Source organism: Cuculus canorus, chromosome 2 (assembly GCF_017976375.1).
Source record: "Cuculus canorus isolate bCucCan1 chromosome 2, bCucCan1.pri, whole genome shotgun sequence".
Taxonomy (NCBI): Eukaryota; Metazoa; Chordata; class Aves; order Cuculiformes; family Cuculidae; genus Cuculus; species Cuculus canorus.
The window spans coordinates 145,182,751-145,205,192 of NC_071402.1; the positions used below are offsets into that span (position 1 = coordinate 145,182,751).

General features: G+C 36.4%; 1 protein-coding gene across 3 annotated transcripts in view; it reads right to left on the bottom strand.

Moving 5' to 3' along the window:
• Positions 1-293: 293 nt before the first annotated feature.
• The window catches only part of KIF5B (kinesin family member 5B), a 33,947-nt gene continuing 11,798 nt past the window's right edge, over positions 294-22,442 (bottom strand). For 2 of the 3 annotated variants that reach the window (XM_054058551.1, XM_054058553.1), the window contains exons 8-26: positions 21,334-21,458; positions 19,620-19,724; positions 19,077-19,222; positions 17,725-17,873; positions 16,222-16,415; positions 15,364-15,432; positions 14,328-14,534; positions 12,670-12,813; positions 11,856-12,044; positions 10,893-11,010; positions 10,479-10,540; positions 10,271-10,380; positions 9,990-10,091; positions 7,839-7,899; positions 7,648-7,719; positions 7,371-7,475; positions 6,680-6,896; positions 4,962-5,094; positions 294-2,834 (exon numbers count right to left, since the gene is read on the bottom strand). In XM_054058551.1, coding sequence (XP_053914526.1) covers positions 2,828-2,834; positions 4,962-5,094; positions 6,680-6,896; positions 7,371-7,475; positions 7,648-7,719; positions 7,839-7,899; positions 9,990-10,091; positions 10,271-10,380; positions 10,479-10,540; positions 10,893-11,010; positions 11,856-12,044; positions 12,670-12,813; positions 14,328-14,534; positions 15,364-15,432; positions 16,222-16,415; positions 17,725-17,873; positions 19,077-19,222; positions 19,620-19,724; positions 21,334-21,458 — 2,315 coding nt within the window. In that variant the 3' untranslated portion in view covers positions 294-2,827. The remainder of the gene's footprint in view (positions 2,835-4,961; positions 5,095-6,679; positions 6,897-7,370; positions 7,476-7,647; positions 7,720-7,838; positions 7,900-9,989; positions 10,092-10,270; positions 10,381-10,478; positions 10,541-10,892; positions 11,011-11,855; positions 12,045-12,669; positions 12,814-14,327; positions 14,535-15,363; positions 15,433-16,221; positions 16,416-17,724; positions 17,874-19,076; positions 19,223-19,619; positions 19,725-21,333; positions 21,459-22,442) is intronic. The other variant, XM_054058552.1, reaches the window with a different exon arrangement.

Genomic DNA, 22,442 nt, shown 5'->3' on the forward strand with positions numbered 1-22,442 from the left:
TCTTTGAGCATCCGTTAATCCTTGTCTGCAATTAAAAGGGTTCAAGCTGGTCATGCCCCAGTGAAGATACATCTGGTAAAAAGCCACCAGTTCACCAGTGTAACTGAGCCGTCTTCTGTTAACAGGATACACTATGAAATATTTTATAGTAGCTCATTATTAAGAGCAGCAGGTGACCACAATTCACAGATGTAACTGGGCATGGACCCTATCAAGTGAAAAATAGGACACGGAGACAACCTAACGAACAGGTCTAGACACTGAATAAACTGCACAAAGTTCAAAGATTTTTCTTCTCTTTATTTAAACACAAATACATTTACAGCATGCAGGCAAGTTAAAACTATATGGCGTCTTCCCCAAACCAATTGTTTTATGCATCTCAAGTGTACTGAAGTTAAATCATATTCCACAGGTAGATTTGTCCTCTCATGTCAAATTTAGAGTTACACACAGTAGTGAGTCAGCATTTAAGTTACGTAAATAATTTAGTTGTTCACCTGAAATAAATATTATTTCACCAAGTTCCTATCCTAAACCATCTTTTAAAAAATATGATCTAGAGGAACATAAAAATAAGAACCATTCAAAGACTGCAAGTTGAAAGAGCAGTGTTGAACATTCCCTATATAGACTGAACATTTTAATTTACAAAAGCCAGCAATTGTCCTGTCCAGCTGACCTCCGACAGCCAAACCAGAAAACAAAGGTTTTTTTTTATCTTTTTACATTTTAAGAGGCAGTTCTTGGTAAACTTCATAAAAGGTTTAAAATAAAAAATAAGTTTAAATATAAAAAGGTCATGTACACTGAGCTACAGGCTAGTTAGCATTTAATTCATTTTTTAAATACAGCAATTTTCAGCACCGAAACCCGTGATAATTACCTACAGGAATGAAACCCCCATTCACAGGAATGAGAAAAAAAAAATCCTGCTTCATTTGAATGCATTTTAAAGAAAGTGGGGTTATTTTTGTTTTTACGATTGCATATTAACAAATTAAGGTCTGAAAACCTGTAGTTAACATGGAGAAAGACCACAGACAGTGCTGTTTTCAGGATGAGAAACTTCATTCAAAATAATTTGCTGTTTCTTCACTTTTTTTTCCTCAGTGTGCCATCTTTAATCGTGCTCTAAAACAACTGCAAGTTTGGAGTGTTTGGCAGCCTTAATGAGCAAAAAGTCTTAAAAGCTGAAAACTCCAAAACAGTGAGATTTCTGACTGATACACTCAACCTTTAAAAATCAAACTATTAAAAATTCAGACTACTGTAGATATAGAAAAAAGTGGTTCAAGGTCTAAAATCCGACTAATCCATCATAATATAAATCTTTAATCTATTTATAATATAAAAGTTCAAAGTGATTTGCTGTCTGAACAGTCACAGAGCCTCTACTGTTTCCACAATAGCTGATGAATTCCCAGCACAAAATCCAAGCCAGCACATGAAACAGTACCAGCTGGGTCTGGAAGGCTCACTGAATTCTTTCAGTAATAGTCAAGTTTCTTCTTTCTTAAAGACCTGGTAACTTCTATCCAGAAGAAGGCTGTTCTAAACAGTATAGTGGCTAAACCCTATGAATAAGTTAAGAAAATTGTACTATAAAATTTTTAAACCCAGATCCAGCTCAGTGGGATTACTGGAGCTCAACCCCCCCAAAACTCCCATGTTTCACATTGTTAGCCACTTTACAGGACTTTATTGCAAAGAGAAGAAAAATATTCAACAACTACTACTTTGGACATTTCATTACCTACTTACAAATGGATTACAAATACAATTCAGGGTAGCACTTTATTTATTTTATTATTTTTTTAAACACATCTCTGGGATTTCCAGATAAATCAGTTTTAAAAAGTTGTATCCTTTATTAGTGTATCTGAATTCATTGGCCAAAAAAAAATTTCTTTACTTGAAAGTTAAAATTTTAGCCCAGAATTCCAGTACTGTGTACACAGTGTAATATCAAGTTAAATTTCAGATTGCGCTCATTTTGCTATGATAAAATAGCAAAAATGAACCATCACAGATACAGACAAACAGACAGGCAGGCTCATCAGAATGAAGCAGAATGTTTTCACTCCACCAGACTGTACTGTGTGCAGAATCAGGAATGGGACAGATGGGATAATCCATTGCCAAAGTCTTTTTGTAAACGTAGGTTTACTCTTATTACTGTACAATATTTAATTCTAAATTACCCGATAAACAGGCATTTAATCAGATAACAGTTAAACAGCCTTGTTCATATCGGACTCTTTAGTTCTGTGGTGTAGCAACTGCAGTGCCTTGTGGCAGTTGTTGTAAGCACACTTCAGTATTTTTTACACTGTACAAACAAATTTAGTTCCGATGCTTTATGCAGCGTTCCAAAAGAAAACTGTAATGCAGAGTGCCATTCTAATTCAGTGGGACATGTAGTGTTATGTGACATGATAAAAATGAAAGTATACTTAAACACTGTTCCACAATCCCTAAGACAGTAAGATGTACACAAATTAAGCTAGAAAATTTGAACTAAGGTTTTCTCAACGTACATTCAGCTTGGCACAGTGCAGACTAAATTTAAGACATGAAAGACTAACTGTGTAATGAGCAGAGCTACACTTTCAGTAACGTGTCATTTTTCAAGACGCCAAAATTGCACTCTATTTTTTTTGGGAATCAGTTAGCAGAATTTGGAGAAGGGAGAAGAGCTGTACAGGCCAGGTATAATTTATACATTTTTCAAAAAATAATCCTACAGTCCCCAAAGGGAGAGATTATTGTCACGGAATGACTCCCTCTACACGATATCCAATCCTCCTCACGCTGCATTTACTTCTCAGCAACTGTAAATAAGAAAAATAACAGAGTTAAGTACTTGTACCTCCAAAGTACAAAAGCCAAATTATTTACATATACCCTAGACCATATTCACTTTTTATCTGGCCTTTAAGAGCCCAATTCTTAGACCACTCAGATAAGTGCTAACAAAATAGCTACTTTAGAAGAGAAATTATGCAGCGCAAAGCATTTCAACAATCCCATCTGTTACCAGGCAATTTACAGCACAACAAACTGACTGGGTATCCAAACTTGATTGCCTTAATGGAATAAGCATTACCAATACCAACCAATTATAACCCAGCTCCGCTTCCCATGACTTTTGCTACTTTTTACTTTTCCAGGCCAGCAAGAACTAGCTGGATACCACCTACCAGCTGCTGCAAAGTTTTGACTTTGCTATTTCGGCAAGATGAAATGAGAATGAAGAGATTATTTTGCATTCATCATCCTAAAGTGTTTGATTTGTATATAGAAAGAAGAATGTACCATCTCTATATTTCTTTAATAATAACAAAATTATAATTTGTTAAATGCTGGTCTCCAAATGTAAAACAGTATGTCATGTTCCTACTGTACTGAAAGTTCTTCTCTAACCACATGTTCAGAGGCTTAGTAGCTGTATTCATCCTCAAAAGCAAAGTGTAACAGGCATCACTACAGAAAAAAATGATACTATCTGAGCATTCAGAAACTCAGAACAAATTTATATTTAATAGGAAAACAGAGCTAGAAAGAAGTTTTGTTTCTTTACTTCCATAAGGGACAGGTTCTTCAAAAAATGAGACAGGGAAGTTGGAATAAATTACAACCACCCTCCTGCCTTTAAGTACTAAACCCCGCTTGGTTCTACAGCAATGGGTAACATAAGAATTACATGAATTATGTTATTTATATTAAATAAATACACAACTGCTTAAGAGATTCTCTAGATATATTACAAGGGAGTTTTTTTTGTTTGTTTCTTTAAAAGGTGTTCTAGCCAACACTTAGCCACTTCTTCACAATTTATTTACACATAGTCCAAAAGTCAAAGTGCAAAATGTCCCATCTAAACTCCCCAGGACCACTCTTCTCCAAAGGAGGATACAAGCTCAAAATTGAGTTACTACTGACTATATCAACTACTATGAGCCCTCTCAAAGACGCATGAAACTAAACAGGCTATCTTCAGTTAAAATTCTAGGCAACATCAGAGCCTGTATAAACTTATGCTAAAGTAGGCATGTAAAATTAATTGGGTCACTTATCCCTTGCAATGTCTCTACACTGGACAGCAGAGTTAGACTGCCTTTGTAGACAAAGCAGTAATCTGAAGCTTAATTTTACCATATCAACATGACCAAGAAGCCATGAATTGCCAGCTCCTCGGTCATTCGAAGTCAATGTTATTCAAGGTTAAAGTACACATCACTGCGACTTCCTAGCAAATGCAAGACACTACTGAACAGAACCAGGTTCCCTAACTAGCGCTACAGCCTGATTCTCTCTAAATCTGAGAGAAGAGTTTGAAAAGTCAGTGAGCTAATAAAAAGGAACAAATGGAAACAAACGAAATCCTTCAGAAGAGAAGCACCCAGGATTCAAGCATTTTAGTTAGGGTAGCATTTTAAGTTTACTGGATGAAGATATTTTTTTCTGTTGAATACTTTCAAATTAGACACACAAAGCAGTGTGCAAATGTAATAACAAATAAACCACGTAAGAATAGGGTCATGGGGGTTGGAACTAGATGACCTTTAAGGTCCCTTCCAACCCAAACCGTTACACAATTCTGTGATTTTTAGTTCACCACTGAATGTTTTCTCAAGAAAACCATATCTAAACAGATACTAGCAAGCCAAAAGATTTAAAACTATACATTCCTTTCCTAAGCAGCAGCTATTGGCTGTGACTGGTAACTACCTCCAACTGACTGTTTTCACACAGCAGCCTACTCCAGCACAATAACTCCAGAACTACCACTTTGCAATAAACACCAGTTCTATAACAAAAGCAGTAGCATTAGTCAGTTATACATGAATACTGTTCCTCTAACTATAAATGCTCTAAAAAGAAGAGGTTAATCTGATTATGCAAATGATTTTATGCCACAGAATGAACTGGAACAGAACCATGCAAGACAAACTTACACTTTGTCTTGCCGTCCTCCACCTCCACGCAGTGCAACTGGTTGGCTGTTTTGAGTGAACGCACCTCCACCACGAATTGCACTTGGATGAGTTGGAGAGGCTGCTGGATGCTGGCCAGGACGGATAGGCTTAGCTGCATGAAAAGAAAAATTACTTACATAAATAACAATTTTACCTTTGATTATTCAAATTTAGTAATGTTGACTTTTACAGTATCCCAAATGTAATATTTGAAATTGAATGCACTTTGAATAAGAAAACAAGTTTAGGAGATGGTATTCTGAGAACCTAACACATTAGTGTCAACTATAACAAGCCCATGAAAATAGACAAGATTTTGCTTTTGCTGTCTCTATTAGAATTAAAGCTAGCAAAACTTTTGGTAGCACCTATCTTCACATCTATTATCTGCCCCATTTGATGTATTTCCCTGTGAGAGTCCTATTTCTTGGCAATAAGACATATCACTAGACAAAAGTTTCATGAGGGTTATGTTCCTGTAAGGAATAATTACATCCTTCTGCACTTCCCACACCTACTTGACTGATGAGCCACTAGGCTACTCTGCTCTGCAAGTGGTTCTGTGTACCGATTACTCTGCAGATAACACTGCTTCATCAACATCTTACCACCATATAAAAATAAAAACTTGCTCTATTACTGAATTCAATTACAGTTCTCGCAGGTAACTCAAAAGCTGTTGACAAACTATAATTTCAATCAGTTTTGCATTAGCTTTTGTAAAGTCAGTCATGTCCTTTTAAAAGTTCTGTGATATTAAACAGAAGCAGTTGAAGGTTCAGCAGGTAAGAGTGGACAAAAAGTATCTACAGTTAGCAACTACAGCAGAGTTCTTAATTTCTGCCTTATAGGAAGCTGATCTCTAGTAAGAAATGACTAGTTCATGTAGACATTTAAGTACAAGAGGCTTTAGGACTGTGGTAAGCTCACTAGAAAATTCCGTTGTCTTCTCTGAGATCACTTGAGAGAAACACAAAACAAGCAAGCACCTGTCTTCAAGCAAGCACTTGAAACAGCCAAGAAAAAAAATTATAACTTTATTCTGCAATAGCTCTTCACAGACCTACAGAATATGAACAAAATTTAACTGCAACTGATGTCAGTGGCATTAGCATCTGAGACAACTGTACTGATTACTGGAGTCCTGGCACAGCATAACAAAGAGGCTGGAACACACAGTTACTTCTACAAAAATAACGTAACAGAGACAGTTAAGCGCTCTGCAGGCCACACACCCTCTTGGCCCTCAGCACTTCGCAGCATAATGGCAGGTGGAGAGCCAAGGGACTATGACTGTCTTCCCACTACACAGTAAGAAATACTACCAGCCACTACAGATTTCTGGGGTTTTGTCTTTTTTCCCCCCAGGAAGGGCTACAGAGTACTATATGTTTTGAAACAAAACTGAAGAAGTAATTGGGGATCTTAGGATGCCTGTTGTGGGTTTGTCTGCCCATCTTCCCCCGAAGATAAAAGAAAGCAAGACATTTTTGTTGCTGTTGTTGAAGGTGATGGCTTAACCTCTCTCCTTGCTCAGTCTTAGAAATTGGAATGGAATTGGAATAACATTAGACTTCATGGTAGAAAATACATCATGTTCCAAGTAGGGCCGAAAGATGCACACATGCACAAAGATTAAAAAAAAAAAATCATCGCGACACAGATGAAGCTTTGGGGGCAAGGGATTCTTTACTAACCGATTTGCGCAGAATGTCCTCTTCTGGCCATATTCTTGGATCTGACAGCTTCCTTTATACGATCTACTTCTTGCTGATACCGTTTGCGATCACGAGAAGCATTCTCTTTGGCTTCCTTCAGTGCAGACTCCAAAGCTTTAACTCTTTCAGCTGTAGCTCTAAGTCGCTTCTCCAGTTTAGGAAGTTCACAGCGAAGATCTGCATTATCACGTACCAGCTACAAAACCAGAATCAATTATTTTCTCAGTAGCTCTCTTCACAGGGGAAATCAATCAAAACCCCTCCCACCACCCCTAAACTGGTAAGGCAGTTTTTACTGCTTTTACTAAGACTGTAGTTTGAAAATCAGTTACTATGGCAGGACACAGCCAACAGAGGCACTTAGTCTACGTTCTTCCTCAGTCAGAGACAGGTAAGCATCCCCTAGACGAATACACTAACTCTGAACACTAGTTTGGATCTTCTTCAGTATAAATGCCTCTATTCTGTTACACAGCCACAGTACTTGAAATAGCTACTAATTTACAGGAAAAGTTGAGTCTATTGCTTTGCATCAAGAGGTACACTCAAGGTGTAGAGCTATTTAACTACAAAAGTTACTTTATGACCAACACGCATTCAGTCACTTCTATAATAATGCACTTTAAGTAGCTTGTTTTCAATTAAAGCTTGACATTAAGCCTCATTTTACCTGCTTGTGAACCTTTGTAAGTTGTTCAAGATTATTCTCAAGGAAGGAAATCTTCTGTTTCTGTGCAGCACTGCCTCCTGTATCATCTGAGTCAATCTCGGCACTCTGCAGTAACAAAGGCATGGGGAGGGAGAGAGGAAGCTGAGTACAAACTGGAAATTGGATATTAAGATCAAGCCAGAAAAATTACAATGCACAAAGCTCCATTCCTAATTTAGTTCTAAACTGAAATGTAGCATTCTCAGAAACCCCAAGTTTCACTACAGCGCCACGTTACCTTTTTCACTCTAGTAGCCAGATCTTGAACAAACAGCTTCCGAAGGTTGTGAAGGGTCTGAAGTTCTTTAGCCTACAGTAAAGGACAAGGAATTAAAAACTAAAAAAATTAAAATAACTTGGGGAGTGCACGGGGAGGGCAGGAGAACCAAGTATCAACATTTGCTTTGGGACATATTCCGATTATCTTACCACAGTCTCTTCCAAACCCTTTAAATCTTGTCTTGCTTGTTCCCGTCTGTCCTGCATAACCCTAAAAGAGAATAAATTCATCGCAAATCATTGAGAAAAATCGGAAATTTTTGATGTTTTAGGAGACTAGGGTGATAAACACTATATAGTACAAATAAGAAACGTCTTTCAGTGAAGTCCTCAATCATTAAGGATGTAACCAACAGTTGACACCACACTCTGAAATCCACATAGGCAGGGAGTTGCTGGGAGAAAAGAAGGAAGTACTTTTAATATTGAAGGACCACAAGTAAGTACATTCAGACGCAAAAATTTTACGTTTCTAGACTAGAATCACAGAATTGCTGTGGAAAGACCTTCAAGATCGAGTATAACTCTTAAGCTAGCACTGACAAGTCCATCACTAAACTATGTCCCTAAAGAAAGGATCTCAGTCTGGTTCAGGATGAATATTTGAGGAGACCTTATCCTACAAGTTCTGTCAGCTCTGACCAGCTGAGACAACTATTACGTGATAGATTAAGTTTTTTTCTTTGTTTTGTTCTAACACCTGACCCCCAACACATTTGCCCAAGCTATCATCCACATCAGCCTCAGTTTAGAGCAACGTAACATAAGAATTATCACTTCACAGAGCTTGTCTTCCCATTTAAGATGAAAGCATTTACTGCACTGCTAATGTTCTCTCTAGAATTATAAAGCAACACAATTACTTAGATGACAGGATAGAGGAAAGGAATTCGGAGTTTTCTTTTGATGACTGAAGACTAGAATAGAAAGGCCAGGGACTGCATGAAAATAGTGTTTCTATTAAGTAGGCAAAAGGTTTCTTTCCTCTTCAAATTTCTTCTTGCTTTGCCAGTACCACTGCTATTTCACATTTGAGGTAATAAAATACTATAAAGAATATCTTATCAACCTTTCCATCCTCACTGGCACCTTATACAACTATAAATAAATAAAAAGAATAAAATGTGAATAAATGGCACTACCTCTGGCCTGTCAATTGCCAAGCACAGTTATGACGTACAACGGAAAATAACTGTATTCAAAAAGGCTGGGAGAGGACACAGAATGCCAAAGTAATTCCTAATGTTTCTTTGATAGTCTTTAGAAGAGGGAAGTTTGCAATATAACAAGCGCCTTTAATAGATCAATGCTATCTATATATAGTTCAGCCTACAAACTGAAATAAGAAGCAGTAGTGTGGTACATATATCAAATCTTACAGCACAAAAAAAAAATCTATTGTAACTAATGCAACTTCTGTGATCGTTGTGGCACAGAAATAAATCAGGCCAGACTACTGTTAGAATTGTAGTCAGTTAAATCAACATTGTATTTCATAGTAAGGCTAAGATAAAAAAAAAAGAAAAATAAGTGTTGCTTATTGGTTACCAGTACAGACCAATCAGGTCCCTCTGATTATTTCAAATTCTATGATAAAAACTAAAAATACATACAGCAACTCTTGGAACATGGCCAAAAAGCATGCACTTCTGAAAAAGTTTTAAGTATAATGGAGCTTTAACTTCTGTAAAGATAAAATCAATCAAATGTGCCAGGAAGGGGTTGTTACTGATACTCTAGAAACATTTCCAGGAGATTATGGTTAGATTTCTAGAAGTTGAGAACTGTTTTTCAGCTTGACCCTTGGATATGCACCTGCAAACAAAACTGACTTCTAATTTTTGCATTAACTTTTCAGTCTCTAATTCACTAATACACCGTATTTACTCAATGAAGTATGCAGCTTTTTAACCTCAAGAATAAGGCCATCAGAACACCTAACTAGTTAAATCACACAAAGAAGCAAAAAACACCAGTAAGGGAACACAAGAACAGAGTAAGGAAATTGTTACAAGCCTTTTCCATTTTTGGAGCATGCAATACTTGACTGTAAATTGAAAAGTTACTAACTCTAACCTATAGCATATTAAAGAAAATGTTGTGGCCTTCATAATTTACTTCCAATTTTAAATATTAAAGCAGCGCAAAGGTTTAAAAACAAGTTAAGTTCAAGAAAGCTCTGAAGCCTCTCTCTTTAATAAGCGTATTATATGGAAAGAGCCACTTCATCATATTAGGTCACTTGTTTTCAAAACTTAAGCAATCCCACACACATTTATTTTATGTATGATTATTACTTACGTAAGTTCATGCAGTTTTCTACTTTTTTCCTGATCAGTTGCTTTCAGCTTCTCATGCTCAACTCGAAGACGTTCCTGTTCCAGCATCATCTTCTGGTTTTGGCTGGACACAGAAAGTATTACATGAACTGATCTTGCTGGACAGGACACTCAGTAAAGCAACAAAATTTACAAAGACACTGCTTGAGGACAGCCTTGCCACTTGCTGGCCACCACACTATGCTTCTGTACTCACACAGACCAGAGACACTTGGCACTAACAAAATCATGACAAATACTTACTCTTGAAGTTCTGTGATAAGTTTCTCCTTTGCATCGACTTCATCTCTTAGGCTACTGATTTGTTTCTGATGTGTCTCACGATGACTCTGAATCTGCTGTTCTACAGCTTGCTATTGGGAAAAAACAGTATGTGTTATATGCTTTAAGAAGTTGCTATACTTCACTTTTTTTTTTTCCTTCCTTAAAAAAAAAAGGGAAATTAACTTACTTTGACTTCATTTGCAGTTTGAACCTTATTTAAGTGCTCTTTCTCCATCTCGTGGACTTTTTCTAATAGGAATAGAAGACAGAAAAGAAAATGTATTTCAGCCAGGCAAATAGGCGATCACAGAGAGATGGCATTAACTCCCCCTTCCCTTCCCAATACCTTAAATACTGGAAAAGATCCCTTCTCACCACAAATACAAATCAAATCAGTAATATCTTTAATTTAATTCTACCAAAAGCAGTTCTTTCAAAGAGCAAACATGCTTCCCCATTGACTAATGCTACATGTGCAGTAGCAGAAAGCCATTCTGTAGCTCTGCCCTTCAAGCTAAATAGAATAAAACCATTTCCTATTTGTAATTATACACTTAAAATGGTGGCGGCAGTAGGTGGGGTGTAGGGCGGCAATTCCTACCCTGTGCTCGGAGCTGAACTAATTCTTCATTAAGGGAATCCACAGACTCTTCCAGTTGCCTTTTTTTCTGTTCTACATTCTGAAGATATTCAGTCAATGACTTGATCTTGGCTTCATGCTTGTAGAATGGAAAGATTAATTTACTTAAGTATCACAGAATTACATACACATAAACAGTACCTACGTTTTTAAATAAGTAACCTGACCTCACAACAAAAACTGTGCCAATTAAACTCTGAGAAGAACATGACTACTCAAGTAGATCTATAATATGGCCTTTAAGACAACGTCTTTATTCTGGATTGGAATGAAATAAGTTTTTGGCTGGGAGAAAAGATGTTTTGAATGTTACATACTATCACGAGCAATTTACTGTATTTAGAAGACTGCACTGAAATATTCACCTTCATTAAAAAAAAGGCCATCTGTATGTAATAAAAAAATATAGAAAAATTAAATTGCATTCGTAGATCACAATTTTCAGAATTTAGAAGTAACACTACTGATCTTTTCTAACAATTGCATTAAAAGGGCCTTTCTTAATTAGAAGTAAATTTAACCTACTATGCAAGCTTACTGTAATCTCACTGTGCCACTGCTACCTCTCCAACCTCCAACTTACTGCTTTAGTAGACAGAGTGCTCACTACCCACTGCTTCTGTAAGACTTACATGTGTTAAGCAACCGTCAATGGAGAACATATAGGCCCTAATATTGAATAGAAATGCTATAAAACCATTGTCAGGCTACAGACATATTGCAGAAATTCTGAAATCCTATCACACAATTAATAAGAAGCATTCAAATTGAGAACAATATTGAGGATACAGCCAAATCTTGTGACTGTTTGATCACAATGTACTTTACTTTGTTAGGTGTTAAGAAGAACTGCAACTTTTTTTCACTCAGCAAGGTATGAATTCAAAAAAGCATTTAAGTAGTATAGTGTAAAGAAACATTTACCTGTGAGATACGGAGCTGGCAGGCAGCCAGCTCCTTTTCGTTTTCTTCCATTTTCTTATTGCTTTCTGCTTGTGTGCCTTCTAACTGTTTGCAACGTTTCACCATTGTTTTTACTTCTGACTTCATTTTGCTAATATACAGTCTCGCAACTGTGAATTCTTCATCTATCATGCCGGTTCCCTCAGGCTGCTGAAAAGTGTGGAATAACATGTTCAAAAAGCTCAAATAACAGCATAGAAATAGAGACAAGCTGGAGCAACTCAGTGCCTAGAACACATCCCCTGCCTTGGCTGATAATCAGAGTGCTTACACCCCAAAATTTAACTTTTCAGTTTTCTGATTATTTTCATGTTTTCAAAGGTAATGAGTTGCTTGAAGAGGGAAATAAAAGTTCATGTCAGATTTCTAACACTGCTTACATTGTTGCCCTACAGCGATCTTCTAGATTTCTCTTATTTCCTTAGTTCCTCATTCCATTTTTAGTAAGCAACGTCTTCATTGCCACTGTACCAGATCAGTATCAGATTTCCAAGACAAAGCAGTTATGACCATTCTGTGTGGCAGTTAATGTGAACAAAAACATTACTTCAGAAAAAAGTATCATACCTGCTTTTCCCCGTCTTCGTATAATCTAATTCTGTTTGGGACCTGGTAAGTCACAGCATAAGCAAGGGATAAGCTCATGCCGAAACTATTAACATACACGAGGCTTCCTGTGGTGTTTTTTTTTTTCAACCTGACTAAAAAAACTGACCCCACCTATCCACAATGTATGTGCGTAATACATGGCATGAAAAATTGCACCAATTCTTACCTTGACATCATTATTTCCTACTGCGATTCCTATCTCTGCAAGATCTTTTAGTAAGGAGGCCATCATCTCTGTTGCTCGTTTCTTCTGATGGTTGGTCATTTCTTTTAGTTTCTGAAGCTCTGCATCTATACTGGCTAGAGTGACCTACAGTAAAAGAAGATGATTTGAATAAACAAACTCTTGTATTTAGAGTTAATTTAATATTATTTAATTATGGCAACACATGGTTGCCTTCTGAGATGTCCCATTTTTATGTCTAAAACCAGACTGGCACTAGCGTCCGTGAATGCACCACACAGTAAAAATTTAGAAGTCCTGAAGTGACAGTATTTCTTCTGAAAGAAATATAAAGTACTGGGAACAGAAGCCTTCAGCTCACAAAAATATTATCTTACAACTCTGCAACAAAATTCCTGTTAACATTGTTGGACAGCATTCAGAGATATATACAGTTAAATGTTGCAGGAAAAAATTTACAGGAAAAAGGTGCACAAACAATGAGTTGAACACTTCTCACCGTATTTTGGTAAAGGAAAATAATTTCATCTTCATCTGCAAAACTCTTAACTGTTCTCTGCCGGCAAATCAAAAAATGGTACACATCTCCAAGAGTTCATAAGCACTACATTTACTCTAAAGCAGCTTTGCAGTTAGTTCGAGCTGCCATAGTTGTAATGGCTGCAGCTCAGCCGCTTGCATACTCAGAAGTTGTCTGCTCTCCGTTTTAAAAAAATGCCAGAAGCTTTACAGCAAGAATGTTTCAGTCAGTTATGCCAAAGGATGGTTACTGCATGGGATAGCAGTGAGCTACTGAGAACACTGCAACAGCTTAATTTTACTACTTCTCAGAACAGTTGTTGCTTTCTTGTGGATCAAGTTATTCATGACACTCAATGGATGTTATTACATAGAGTCACTTGATTATCTATAAGCTAATTAAAAACACCACCAACAAAGCAAACAAAAACCCCCACGCACTTCAGAATCATGAACACATACAGCTATAGCCTATTCCACCAAATCTGAAATGCTGCTCATATAGGAAGACCAGAGATCATCTGACTTCCAGTCAACCTTAAAGTGATGTAAGTTACCAATAAAAATTACTCAGCTCAGAATACTTAAGATGTTTAAAAGACAGGTTTTGTGATCTTATGAATATCAGCTTTAATGCCAGCATTCTATCCAGTCAAATCTTACTAACTGAAAATTGACAGTCGTGTTCACTAGAAGACTCGGACCCTCTCAACTCTCATCTTCAAGAACAGAGAAGACTGAGACTTAACACATTCTGATTGCAATGCCAGCATACAAGCAGGTCCTTTCCAGTACTTAGAATTTTAGGAAAGTGGGTAGAATATTAACTACCTAAAACTGATAGAGGTCTACCAAACAACTGATTTTACTACCTGAAGAATATACGGAGAAATGCCATACATACTTAAAAGATGAGAGCTATCAACGTCAATATTGACTGCACATTTTCCTTAAGTTCACCTATTTAGAAAAATCATCTTTTGCTGAAGCTAAAAGTGTTTTAGACTTCTAGACCATCTTCCCTTGTGAAAAACCTTTAAATGACTTCAAGCCAGAAATACAGGTAAAGCAAGAAAAACTACGCCAAAGACTGTCAGTAATTTCTTATCCCGGTTTCATACCGATTTTTGATTGAGTTCATCACTAAGCAGCTCATACTCCTTTGCCTTATCTTCTACTTCCTGAGATTTCTGATCATAATTAACAGCTAATTCTTCAAGGGCTTGAAGCACTTCTTTCACTTCTTCTTTAGAGGCATCGTTTTCAGCCTGAAGGCGATTCAACTCTGCTTGCAAGTTGTCTTGGTCCCGTCTCGTTGATGCTAGAAGCTGCAACATTAGAGATTTATTTAAAATTACAACAACAAATAAATTCTAAGTTGAATAAACTGAGTCTTATGAAAGCGCTTAGCTATTATAACAACTCATGAGTCTGAGCTTTTCAACAGGCTAGGGACTAAACTTCCAGTATCTTAACACTGTTAGCTGCTGAAGAGTAACTACACCAAGTGAACAACTGCTAAAGAGGCAGATTAATTTATTTAACTAAGATTAAACAGTAGCTCCAACTTCCTAAGTCCTCTACTCACTTCTCTCTTGCCATATATGCAAAGATTATTATTTTTTAAGTATTTATGCTATATAGAATTGTATCTAATATTTTGATTAAGTGAAATTAACAATTATTAATAGCTATTTCCCCCATTTAATTAAATTATGTCACTGGCAACACACGCATATGAATTGTTTTAATATTTTAGCAAGCATAGTCTGAACTAACACACAGATACTTCCTTTTTCATTATATAAACCTTAAAACAGATTTCTTACAGTAAATTAAAGTATCTTTGGTTCTGACAAACTGCTGACTGTGCATGGGGAAAACAGCTGCTAATGTCTTTGCATAAAATATTTCAATGCCTTCAATCTTAATGGGTACCCAACGTTCAAGCAAACTGTTTAATTTTAGCGATTAGCACAGAGTAAGTGAGGGAATGAATAGGCAGAGCATTTAGATAAGGAATATAGAGAACTATTACACAGCAGTAAGCTGCCATTCTACTTCTTGGTCATAAATTGTGACCTATTCAAAATAACTCAAATTTCTTTAAAGCAAAGACAAATAAAAATAGAACAAAGATACAAGAGTGAATCTCACCTCTTCCTGATCTAACATTTGTGTCTTCAGTTTTTCTACTAATTGGCTTTGCTGATTAATTTCTTCATCCTGTAGTTGAAGTAAGAATCTGTTTAATAAACTGATAAATACCACTCAGGAAAAGAAAAAAGTCTACTAGCAGATGTTAGGTTTTCACTTTTCCATATTCTGAGACAAATATACAAATTAAAGCAATAAAAGTAAAAAAATGGTCCTTTTGATTTCACTGGCCAATCCATTAGGCTGTTAACACACCACATATGTGTAAAAAGTCATGCTTTAAAGACAAAGCTCTTACACTTGTGGTTTTGCAAGTCTACTCCAAGTTGTTAACTTCCAAGAAAAAACTAATATTTAAAGATTTTTTTCCCACTCTCCAAATGCAGTACTATCGCTTAAATTTAAAAATATTTTTGAGTAAAATATGCATAACACAGGAAGAAAAAGTGGTTGTCTTCAAATTACTAATTTTCATGCTTTCTCATTATTTTTCTTCTCCTGGTACAGTATTATTTCAAACTGTCAGCTAGGAAGTAGAAATACTGTTTAAGATACTGATCAATTTTTCTCTCCTAACTTTAATTCTTATCTTGGTTTTCTATGTACAGATACTTTATTTTTTCAGAGCATTTTCTAGTAGTTCCAGCAACAGAGGGAGAGCAACTTAAACGATACTCACTTCGCACCAATTAAGGCAATGTTGATTTATCTTAAATCAGAGCTTTAAATTAGAGTACACGCTTCCAGCAAGCATTTAAGCAAGCTGTACTAACAATCAAGGACTGGCAAATTAAGTATTACATAATGTAGTTCAAGATACATTTCCAAGAGTTCTTAGATTAAATAAGAACGGCATACCTTATCATCCAGTTGTTTGTATAGTTTGGCAATTTCTTCCTCACATTTTCTTCTCTCAGCATCAGTGAAATTGCCAGTTACTCCAATCGTGGTAGCTGGTTTATCATTAAGAACAGTAATATCCTTGTCCACTGCAAAAGCTTCCAAGTTGGCCTTCTCCTTGTCAAACTGTTCATCAACAGGTACAGTCTCCCCTTGAAGAGAAGAATTCATTCAGTTTAGCACAATCAGCCACTACGTATCTTCCACAATCTTAGCCTTGAGAATTGTGGCATACTCCCTGCTAACGGTACTGCTCCACAGTTAATAAGCAATCAAGTTCAAATGATTAATAGTTAAGTCACCACTAGATCATCCAAACTATCTCCTGCTTACCATAGAAGACTATGTTTCACCCAGCTACTCTGCTATGAGCTCCAAATCTCACATCATCTAGAAAGGCACCTAGCTTGCCGTGAAGGCAGCAGCCTGTTTTGCTAGGTAATCACATCTAGTTTTAAGGTGCTTTGCTTCTAATTTCAAGTATTTCTTCAGTTACACTTTTATCCTTTAAGACTCATCTGATGAGAACACCTTAACTTCACACAGAAAAAATACCACACACACTAATCAAGCCACTCCTCTGGTAAACTAAACTAAACTCCTTAGTGCCTTACTACAAAACATTCTATGCAGTCTTTAGATGGTACGAGCTCTTTCCAACAGTCCAGTACTTTGCGTCAATATTCTGGAAGACCTACACTTAACATTTCAGGTGCGACCTCATGCCATCTCTATAAAAGATTTAAAAAGAAGAAAAAATTACATCCCACTAAACTTACTGAAGTAAGCCTGTTCTCAGATTTACACCAGGATGCAGTTATCTACAAGACTGCAAAACCATCTTCTGTAGCTGCCAAACTCCAGAAAATATCTGTAAGCATGACCTATATTTCTCCTTTCCTGAATTTAAGGTTTCATATTTAACTCACATTTTGCCAGAAACTTTAATTTATCAAAAGTCAGTTATTCAGGAAGAAAAATTAGGCAAGCATTCTGTAATGTCAGCAATTTTGGGATTTGAGTGAGCTTTTTTGCCTATTAATATGTTTGAGTTTTAAAAAAGAAACAAGATCTTGTGATATTGATTTGAATTAGGAAACCAAAAGAAAGGAAAACTTACTAGTTTCTCCATCTACAGTCAATATAATTTTTTTCTCCTCCAAAATAAACATCTGTAACCCTACCTCTAGCTGTAACTCTAGCTCTGTAGTAACCTAAGCGTTGAAGAACCTCATATCAATATGCTTCCAGGCATTTTTGCCATTATGCTGTTATTAGAAGTTTTTCCAGCTGCAATACAGTGAAAAATATGAAGTTCCAATGTACACTTAATAGCCGACCTTTAACATTCCTACTACTGTCTTGCATAGGGCTCTTTGTTATTTCTAGTATCCTGAATACTAATTCAGTGTCTGCCATCTTGGCCAAAGTTGGCAGAACAAAAATATAATTGCCCCATACCATTCCGCCATCTGTTGAGTTCATTTTCTAGCCACTGTATGGTGTTACGTAGAGTCTTGTTTTTCTCTTTTTCCTTCTCATACTTCTTCTTCCATTGCTCTGCAGTGAGCTCCACATTGACACAGACAGTGTTCTTAATGGTCTTTGCTCTACAGAGAAAGAGTAAAAAGCTCTGAAATAGGACTTTTTTTTCTTTTATTAAAACTAAAGGCTCTTGAATAAAATTTCTACGTATCACCAGTAAAAGCGTAAACAATTCCCACCTCTTCCAAAAGCTTACTTCTACTCCCTGCCAACTGACTATTCTTTCAATTGGATCAATATAACTGTTAATAGAGCAATATAAAAAACTTTGGGAAGGCTGGGAAGTCTCAAGCTGGATAAATTTGGCTGAATACTTTCACCTGAAAAATTTGCGTCAGGACAGTTCACAGCCTTGAACAAAGTGCAGCATTCACCACACCTAGCAAACACCTCCAATGCAGAGTGTAATGCTTTGAGAATGGAAACCATCAAGCTTACTTAAGAAACAGGCCATTTGAACCTAAAAATCCAGTGCTGGATCTCCATTAACCAAAGAGCTGTGTAAACTATACAGTTCAGACTGATTGTTGACATTCAGTCAAGTGAATCTCATCTGAACACATTAGGTCTGGAGGTGAAACTACAGGCACTAATAAAATATTGTCATGAAGTTAATGTATAGTTTTTCCTTTAGCATCGTACCTCATTTACCTCAGTAATTCTTCTGTCTAGTACTACCAGACACTCCACCCGCACAAGTACAAAAACAAGAAAAAAAGCTTAATGGTAGTTCAAAGTTTTTTCCCCATATTATGACTCCTATAAGCATCTTTCTGCAAACTCTCACTGGCACCAATTACTATCATAAGGCACTGTGACTCCCTACTAAGTTATGTGATATTTATCTAGACTTCGGTTACTAAAGCTGAGGGTTTCATCATAAATTTCACCTCTACAAGGCTGAATTAGTATACCAGATTAATTATTGTAGCTGACATAGAATCGCACTCGAACTGCTGAAGAAGTCAGTAACATGAGGCAGTGAAACTGAAGCGCTATACATGGAAGATACTTAACAACAGCTCATTCAAGAGATACTAAGAGGAAAGGACTCCCTAGATTCAAAAATGAGTCCAAAAGCTGTTGCAGAACACAGTCATTACTCCACACCCACTATCTACCCATATTCTGCCAGGTTTTCAAGAAGTTCTGAAGTTACCTAGCCTACCTTACATAATAAAAAAAACTTCTCTGCAAAGACCAGGAGAAAACTATCTTGCTGAGCTACTGAGATAGGCTAACACAGAAGACCAGATGAGCTTACTCACCTTTGGCCAAAGAGAAGAGTAGATTTAGTTTCAGATTCATTGTATGAAGATGGAGAACAACAAATAACAATAGTGGTTCTGCAGTTACCCCCTAGTGAATCTTGAAGGATTCTGGTCATTTTGCTATCACGATATGGAACATAAGTCTACCAAGAAAATGGTTAAACAAATCAGTCAGGTTTTCAGACATATTGTTTGGGTTTTTTGAAGTAAGAGCTATGCTTTTTCTAGGTGTAACTTCATTAGAAAGACATTAAATGCTAATTTAACTGATAAAACATAATACTGAACACATGTGGGATGACAAAAATGTCTGGTAACTTCTAGAGTACAAGAAAACTGTCAGCATCATGGTCCCTCAACGTTAAATGTAACTTAATAGAGTAGAAGAATAATGGCCATTTGCAACACATTAATGCTTTTGGATTAGTTTAAAAACTTCATGCATATCACCAAGATCAGCAAAGAATTTCTTCATAGCATCATATTCAGAGACGCAAGCCTTTAACCTTGAAGTACAAAAATATGAAAGATCACACTTACACTGCTTTCAGCCAAAGCTGAAATGACATTTCCAAGAGCAGACAGAGACTTGTTGATGTTCTTGGCCTCATCCAGCACAGCACCTTCTGCTCCAGTTTTACTAACCTACACAACATTTCCATAAATTACTGAATGCATCTTCAAAAAACACCTTCCAGGTTTAACATAGAATTCAAGTCACTTTCCCACTTTTAAGTCAGTCTCCCTGACTTTATGAAGTACTCATAAGCAAGTTGGATTAGAATAAGCAAACTCCTGCTCAGACCTTCCCGGATTTACCATCTATTTTTGAATGAAAAATCACTCTCTGAAGAGGTTTGAACTTTTAAACTGAAGCTAGTATTTTCCCTTAAAATGCCTTTTCATAGAAGATAAAGATTTAGTTAAAAATTTCTATCAACCTCAAACAACTACAAAAGTAAAGTTTGTCCAAAAGTTTGAATTCCTCAAAGTAAAGGAAATGGGCATTATGAATAATTTACATTATCAACGCAAACAAGATATAGAACCCTGTCTTAATAAGATCTTTATAGTTAGTTCAGGGGTCATCCTTAAAACAAAGAAAAAAACACCAATAAACATACCAAGCAACCAAGAAAACAAGTAAAACCACATAAAGAAACTGAAGATTCCAATCAAAACCCAAACGAACCACACACTACCACTCTCCCCCTTGCCCCAGAAAATACGAGAGTCTCTAAAAGCAACAAGTTGTGACAACAGATCTTAGAGACTGAATCTGACCTACATGAGTGCTCTAGGAACTTAAGTAGATATCAGTAGAAACGTGAAAAAAAGTTCTACCCTGACACCATTCTGTTTACCTTGGCTCTTCTGCCTCCAAGGCTGAATCTGACATATAGTTCTGTAACCTTCCTTTTACCAATCCTCTCACCGAGCTATGAGCATGACTATAACCAAGTGATTCTATTTGCCTCTGTTTAAAACAACCTAAGACTAGGCATCACAAACCCTGATGTACTTAAAAAACACTGGGAGAGGTGTGAAAGCAAAAGCTTGAATTCAACAGTAAAAGGAACATAACTACAGAGAAAGGAGGTCTGCAACCCAGCCTCTTTCTTAATGCTTTGTTTCATTCTCATTAAAAAACAAGAACACACGTTTCAGAATAAACACAGGATTAGAGACAACAATAAGGCCATAGAACAATGACAAAGGTGAGGAGAAAGGACTGAAAGAGATGTGGATTACCTCAGAAGGAAAGATGAAAAAAAAGAACAAATCCAGCTCTTTAAAGGCTAAATCACAGTCCAAGTGTTATAGAATAAGGAAATTTCATGTTTCGTTCCCTGCTTTAAGCCACTGATATAGAAAAGCAAGCTGTTATTTTCAACAACGTTAAACAGCATTTCAAATTAAGAAACTTGGTACCACTACGTAAGAAAACCCATTTATTCCAGTACTTCACTACCCAACACACCTGCATACCTTTTTGCTCTCACAAATACTGAGACTGAACTCTAGCCTATTTCTCCACCCTATTCCATATTTACAAACTCTTACTGCAGAAATGAGCTTAAAGAGGCAGTATCTAACAACCAATCCAGACTAGGATTCAGAGATCATACTTCAAATTCAAAATCGGAACACTTCAGAGATGACAACTGAATAATCAGTACTGCATTAACATAAAATATCTGATTGTCAAGAATAAGTGGAGTTTTTCAGAGTAGAAAAAGAAATTTAGAATTACCTTTTCACTACCTGCCAAGTCCACAAGGTAAAGTTTCCCACTTAGTTTCTGTTCTGTTTGCGTATTCTCTTGTTTTACATTAATAAGAAAAATACTATGACTTCGGGAGCTGTGTTCATTCATATCTATAATCCAAAATACATAAATTGTCAAAAATATTTGTACAACAAAACTCACTTAAAGCAGCACCTTCCGACAATGAAGCAACATTAAAGCTAATGAAACTGTAGAGAGAAATTTCTCAACGACAATAAAACCAGAGGCACCCAAACCAACAGTATTGTCTAATCAAGTAACAAAGATCCAGTCTCCTTTGGGCTTCTATTAACACCACATAAGTGCACTGATATGATTTGACAGTCTGTCAACTATGGGTTTCACATATTTACTTTATCAGAACAAAAAAATCCCACATTTATATTCTGATACCAGAACCTATTCCTTTTTTTTGTAGATTTACAGTGTATCACATTTTATCCTCTAGTGAAAATTTGAACTAGATGGCCGTAACTTTTCACCTCTTTCCAATTTAAATACCTACTGCTCCCTCTGCCGTGAAACATGCAGAGTAAACAAGACTTAATGTAATAAAGTTCTTTAAATTCAGTAACAAAATTTAAGCTGACTGAATATTTCTGCTATTTCTCCACCACTTAATCTGGTTCCCATTCAGAACCGCACTACCTAGGAGCAATGAAGTAGTGCAGGACTGAGTCATTCCTTAAAAGGAGCATCATATTTTTATTTTTGAACCTTATCTAGAGAAAAAAGAACCAAAATCTTTTCTTTTTTAATGACTGTATAGTTGTTCTTTTCCTGAATAAAGATCTAGATGCAGGAAGACTGTGAAACTCACCCTCAAACTTGCTTTCAAAGATTTCTGACAGTCGCTTCAGTTGCTAAGAACTGAGGTATTACTTTGGCATGCACCTCACTTTTCCTTAGCTTATTCTTTTTTTTCAAGCTTTTGTTATTTCCTAATCCTGCTTGTTGGGGAAATTGAGACCTATGATATGGCTCCTTGCAAATCAGTTGCATGACATAGCTGAAAAAGCTTGGGACATTGGGATGCTGCTTAATTCTACAGCATGTCTGAATAGGTATTACGA